Raw genomic sequence first — 6,872 nt, 5'->3', positions numbered from 1 at the left:
GAATTTGGTTGGTTTTTTTTCTCTCCTTATTGAATCTGTTTGGATTAAGAAAAGCTGTTTAATCATTAAAATATGTGTTCCATAACAAAGTCTGGATCATACAAAAGTTGTTCATCTCACTGTGCAAGCCAGGAACTGACTCCTGGGGCTTTTGGAAATCCCCACAAGATGCTGCTCGCTTATTGTTTCTTCTGCCGAATTATTTCTCTCATGAAATCTAATGTTGAAGAAATGCCAAAAACTGGCTATCCCCAATCTGCCTTCACATATGGCAGTGTCTTTTCATCCAGTTAACCACCGCTGGAGTGGGAAAGAATTGTAAATGCATGAATTCTCTATTTTCTTTGTTCTTGGCTATATGCGCTTTGGTCCAGACAGTCTGCCTTGGCTAAACTGTGCATTGTACAAGCTAGATTGGAGGAGGCAGGCAAAAATGATCAACAGCTGCAGCTCAGGCTACTGCCCCTGCACTGAGAGCTGCCTAACTTATGCTGGCTGCTAATGGTCCCAAGAGGCCAAAAGCAGAGCTAGCAATCAGTGCAATGTAAGAATGCTCACGCACACCCCCTTTCCTTCAGCCAAATCACCTTCCCCTTGCTGTGCCAGCAGCAGGAAATGATGCAAGAACCCACCAGAGGCTCCTCATTACCTTAGAACGATTTTCCTTGGCCAGGATATCCTGCCTTTAAAACTGTGCCTGGACGGAACCTGCCCCAGCATGGGTAGAGCAGATACCACCCCCATCCTCTGTTTGGAGCTAAGCCAAGAAAACAGGGCAGGAGAGGGAAGTTGTGGTGTCTGGAGATTAAAGAAGAGGTTAAAGGGGGAACAAAAAGGGAATGGGGATGAGACCAGGCCATGTGGCAGCTGGCTGGTCTGGGCATTGAAGCAGGGCAGGCAAGGTTTAGGGAAGGAGGAGAGAATCTGGCCCAGGGCTGGTGAAGCACAGGTGTGAGAGGAGAGTACCAGATCTCTCACACATACCTTGTGTATTACCTTTCAAGAAAGGTTCTTCTCTCACTAGTGGTGATTGACAGCTCCTGGCACTAAAGCTGCTACCATGCCTGGAGGTAGCTCCAAGGCTCTGTGATGGCCAGTTTCAGTTCATGGGTCCTGCTCCAATTTTTTATAGTCTCCTGCAGGCTTCTGCTATGATGATTCTTCTTCAGCTTATGGACACCAGTGTAAGTATGGGGAAGAGCCAGCAACACCATATGGGTTTACAGCAATCGATGGCCCTATTACAAAGTCTCCAGGGCCTTCGTTGTCTGCTTCTGAAATGTAACCATCTCTCAAAGGTGTTTAACAATACACAGCTCAGCGGCACAAAAAAGGAGGAGGAAATGAAGAATGCTGTATCCAATGGAGACTGCAGGGAAACCTTTAGGCCAGGCACATAGCAATTAGTTTAACTGGAATATTGCCAAGATGTCCGGGTTAACACACTTACTTTCTGGAAAAGTGCCATGGCATCTTTAATGCCTTTTGTGGTCAACCCCTTGATTTAGTGTCACATCAGCATAAAAACATAGTGAAACGTCTACCACTGTGTGAGACATTAACCAGGAAGAGCCCAATCCCACATTCTTTCTTCTCACTGAAAGCAATTCCCAGGCACAGAATTAATGGGAGTTCTTGCCTGAGTTACATGTGCAGGATTAAGTCTACCATTTTCATTCGCAGAGCTAGCTCCAATCCAAAAAAGTAATCATGAACCACAACCAAAAACTGAACTCACACAGGAATTTGAATTAGCAGCCTTAAACTAGCTTAAGGAAGACAGAAAACAGAACAAACTTGCAGGAGAACAAATTATCTTCTTTCTTTAATTTAAAAAAAAAATAAAGTAAGAGTTCATGTTACTAAGACAATGTACTGCAATGTTGCTCTCAAAATACAGTATAAGACTATTTGTCTGAAGTTCATTGTATGGGGTTGACCAACTCAATATATAACTTTAGCAATCACAAAACTGAATCAGAGATATCCCAACTCATCCAACAAGCTTGAGTGGTCATGTGCGGTGAAGTCTAAAGTCATACTGGTACGCATGATATAAATGCTTTTTCACTTAACAATATGTTCATCTTTGTGGCTAGAACTGTAAGATTATTTTATTTAAAAAGAGACTCCACCATTACTTTTTAATAAGGTGCAACATATAGACTGCTTTTTACAATTAAAAAACAAAGTAAAGCAATACTTATTAGTATGCACTCATTCCAACATGGAATTAAATGAGATCTTCTACAATGCTTGAATGGTCTTGTTTTCTGCTTCCCCAAAACAAAAAAATTAGCAGTTACTATTACAGTGACACTCAAATAAGGGATAGGTGCATGTTAGTTTTGTCCTGTTCCTTAACAGAAGGCCCCCTGGTGCAGAACACTTCAAATACATGTCAGAAGCTGAGTCTAACTCAACACAGTCCCTGCATAACAAATGTGTAATACTGAACTTGCATCATTCATCAGCAAAGGTTTTATTCACCCATTTGGTTTGACATCAGCCTCAGTACAATAGCTTGAAAGCAAGTATTGAACTGTAGTTGCATACACTGAGTTATATACTACAGTAACGTCCTCACTCTTAAATTAACCAAGTTCTGTGAAACTTTTTAGGTTCTGCAGAATTAATTAAATAATTAAGGCTGAGATCTATACTTCAGGGTTTGTCCAGTAACTTCTGAGATCAATGCTGATAAATGCAAAGTAATGCACATTGGAAAACATAATCCCAACTATACATGTAAAATGATGGGGATCTAAATTAGCTGTTACCAATCAAGAGAGAGATTTTGGAGTCATTGTGAATAGTTCTCTGAAAACATCCACTCAATGTGCAGTGGCAGTCAAAAAATAAACGGAATGTTGGGAATCATTAAGAATGGGATAGATAATAAGACAGAAAATATCATATTGCCTCTATATAAATTCAGGGTACAACCACATCTTGAATACTGTGTGCAGATGTGGTAGCCCCATCTCAAAAAAGATATATTGAAATTGGAAAATATTCAGAAAAGGGCAACAAAAATGATTAGGGGTATGGAACGGCTTCCGTATGAGGAGAGATTAAGGAGACTGGGACTTTTCAGCTTGGAAAAGCGACGACTCACAGGAGATATGATTGAAGTCTACAAAATCATGAGTGGTGTGGAAAAAGTAAATAAGGAAACGTTATTTACTCCTTGTAAAACAAGAACTAGGGGTCACCAAATGAAATTAATAAGCAGCAGGTTTAAAAACAAACAAAAGGAAGTATTTTTTCACACAATGCACAGTCAGTCTGTGGAACTCCTTGCCAGAGGATGTTGGGACGGCACATACTATAACGGGGTTCAAAAAAGAACTAGATGAGTTAATGGAGGACAGGTTCATCAATGGATATTAGCCAGGATGGGTAGGGATGGTATCCCTAGCCTCTGTTTACCAGAAGCTGGGAACGGATGACAGGGAATGGATCACTTGATGATTACCTGTTCTGTTCATTCCCTCTGGGGCACCTCAAATTGGCCTGTGAGAAGACAGGATACTGGGCTAGATGGACCTTTGGTCTGTCTCAGTATGGCCATTCTTATGTCTTTTGGGAATACTGTATGGACATAAAACATTGATACCATAAAGGGCTTGTACTATGGGCATTACATAAGGCATATTTTATAGCCGTGGACTCTGAAATTCCAATGTGACTCTAAATATAGCCTCCTCTCTTCCAGAGATAGATGGTGTAACTGATGACAGTATTTGGCCTTCTGCATTCAGACTATTACAGTCTATTACAACACAAAATACCTACATTCTGCATCCCACAGAGCACCAGAATAGGAAGGCTTTAGGACCAGGTTACCCCAACATATTTGGAGTAGTTTCCTTTTAAACTTCACATTCTGGGGACATAAGTGACACAAGGTAACAACAACAATTGCTTTCTTGCACCCCTGTCCAAACTTGGTACTATGGAGGGTTGCAGCATGAATCCTGTACATGGTACAAGCAGATTAAAGAGTGAGTAGCTCTGCTAGAAAATAAATATTTCAGCCATGCTATTGTAACCCACACACCTCTTGGGTGTGGTGCTGTGTCTCAGATTGTGGCACCGAGACCACTTAGAGATTAATGAGTCTGCCACAGTCTTAGGTAATAACCATGTGGCTTTTAGCTCATGCATTTACCTCTGGAGGTCCCAGGTTCAATCTTGCCTGCTGGAGACCAAGGTCTGTTGGTGTTACAAGTGGGGACTTGTCTGGGATTTCAACTGGGAAGTCTCTGAAGCTCGGAACATGCTTCCTCAGCTAGGGGAAGTATGTAACCCACACACCTCCCATCTAATGACACCAAGACCACGTTACAGAGAGATTCATGAGTCTGCTCTACAGCCTTAGCTAAGGCCCAGGTGACTTTTGACTCATGTATTAAGCTCTAGAGGTCCCAGGCTCAATCCTGCCTGCCACTGACTGGGATCTCTCAGTGTTACACTATATTAATTTAGGCGATTTCTTAGCAAGTGCAAACAATTGCCAGTGGAGGAATAAAGAATAAACTGGAGCAGGGCAGAAATCTCTGCAGAGCTTCATTTGTCTGTTTCTTCTATTTACATGGAGGGAGATAGGTGCCTAACTCCCACTGAATTTCAGTGAGAGTTGGGCACCTAATTGTCCTTTGTGCCTTTGAAAATCTCCCCCGTGAGCTTTTTATACTTTTCCCATAGTCATAGCAAACTACATCATACTAAATATTACAGTATCAATTTGCCAATTTTTGCATAGAGAAATAATGAATCCTTACAAATTAGTCTCTGCATTTTAAAAATAACAGAGGAGAGCTGATTGAGAAAACTGCTAAACTGAGTAAAACTGAATGGCTTAAAGCAGGAAACAAAGGACAGGCAGTTTAAAGTGAACAGAAGTGTATTCCACAGCTTGAGTTCCACTCCAGTCTCAATGAACTTTTACCAAAATAAATGAAGATGACAAACTTCTCCATAAATGGGATGGGTTTTTTCCATGAAAATATTTTAGTATAATTCAGTAGCAAATAAATAACCATAACATCAGTAACAAATAAATCAACATGAATCATACATGCTTGGTTCTCTAGTTTAGAACACAGGTTTACAGCTGTTTCTAACTTATTTATAAATATCTGCTAGTCTTCGCACCTGTCTAATAAGTTAGTGTGAACGTTGGTGTGTTCTCCAGTACTTCTGGCTCCTTATCTTCAAACCATATCACTTTAACCTGTACCACTTCAACCATATCACACATACCAGCAGAGCTATTAGGAAACTCATTGAAGAAATATAGCCCGATGTTTGCAGCTATAGAGAGTGTCTAACCTGACTATCTGATTATATAAGTCTCATCCTGCATCTAAACTGCTCTGTTATACTTAGTTCTGGGCCACTCCTCATACACTCTATTTTTCTCTTTAAACAAAACAAAATACTGTATGCAGCCTTTGTGTTGATCTAGGAGAGATTCCTTCAAGGTTATTTCTTCCATTCTTCTGTTACCAGTCTAGTTAAACATGATAGATTCAGGGTCCTGGTTTGCCATTTGAGCCATATGTCTTAACACATCCTTTTTAGTTATGATACCCAGCAGCCTTCTAGAAGAGAAGAAAAAAGGAAAGATGAATCATCTTATATCTCATCTATTTTTTCTGTTCTGCTGTAGGGTCCTTTTATGAGAGCTCCCATGTGCAGCTGTGGATCTCAGTTTCCAAAATGATGATTAAAAACAAAGCAAAACAAAAAAACTATTCTCACCTAATGATAACCACGAAGACAATAAAAACCATGTCCATTAAAAAAATTAAGTGCTCTGGTTCTCTTTACCTCCTTTTGTGGAGTATCTATTTCACTCTGTGTTCAAGTGAGAACTGTAATTTATGCAACACCATTTTGTTTGAGAAAATAAAATTCTATCAGAATAAAATTCACTCTCGAGCAGAGGGCCACCTACACAAGATATAGACAACACAAAACCACTTAACCCATCTAATCAGGGGCTAAGTGGGGGCCTATGACTTGTCCTGGCATTCTGCACAAGGGTGAATTTCAGCTTGTGTGTTCTTTTTAAAAATTCTGATGCCCTTATTTTCATGACATAGTGCCTTACTCCCATTGACTTTAATGGAACTAAACAAGAAGTGACCATCCAACAGGAGTGAGAGTTTTGGAATCTGCCCCTTATTAAGCTATAACTAGCAATGCAAGTGCTGGTTGTGAAACATTTTTAATATCCAATATCTCACAACTCCTCAGGGGCCAGAATACCTCCCAATGCTACAAAGCATTCCTTTCCAACTCTTGAAGATAGTTAGATACTGGTTGGAACCCCATCATTCTTAGCATCAGTTGCCTTTCAATTCAGTTGTAAAATAATGTTTGTAGCTGATGCTTCAAGAACTGCTAGAGGTAGAAACCAAAACCAAAAGGTTCCAAGCCTGAGTGCCTAACAGTAGGCACCTAAATCTATATTCCAAATCAGAGGCCTTATTTCCACAGTTGTTGAGCACCCAGAACTGAAAATGACTGTGGATACTCAGCACCTGTGAAAAGCAAGCAGGTTTTATTCAGGTGCCAAAACTTTAGGCATCCAAATTTATCAGGAATTGGGCCACTAAAGCCCAGGCTAAACTGTCTCTTCAAAAGGTTTTAAAACCAGTTTGAGCTGTAAGGAAAATTTCCCCTGTGCAGACAGAACTGTTGTTTCACACTTTTTATTCAGTTTCTGTTCCTGATCATTTTTTGTCATCTGTCACTCGTGGAGTTTTAACTCACTTTCCCTTGCTGTCAGACAAAACTGAGCAGATTTATTTTCCTCAATTGTCATCCACATCATGCTTTTCATGAGCACTTCAGCCTGG

The 6,872-nt window shown here is 40.4% G+C and overlaps 1 protein-coding gene across 4 annotated transcripts in view; it reads right to left on the bottom strand.

The window, feature by feature from the left end:
* Positions 1 to 4,251: 4,251 nt before the first annotated feature.
* CLCN4 (chloride voltage-gated channel 4) overlaps positions 4,252 to 6,872 on the bottom strand; it is a 65,413-nt gene continuing 62,792 nt past the window's right edge. For all 4 annotated transcript variants that reach the window (XM_030572623.1, XM_030572614.1, XM_030572632.1 and 1 more), the window contains one exon: positions 4,252 to 5,609. In XM_030572623.1, the coding sequence (XP_030428483.1) occupies positions 5,519 to 5,609 (91 nt within the window). In that variant the 3' untranslated portion in view covers positions 4,252 to 5,518. The remainder of the gene's footprint in view (positions 5,610 to 6,872) is intronic.

This window comes from Gopherus evgoodei, chromosome 1 (assembly GCF_007399415.2).
Source record: "Gopherus evgoodei ecotype Sinaloan lineage chromosome 1, rGopEvg1_v1.p, whole genome shotgun sequence".
Taxonomy (NCBI): Eukaryota; Metazoa; Chordata; order Testudines; family Testudinidae; genus Gopherus; species Gopherus evgoodei.
Note: the sequence above shows the minus strand (reverse complement) of the source record. Positions and strands in the feature narration are given on the sequence as shown.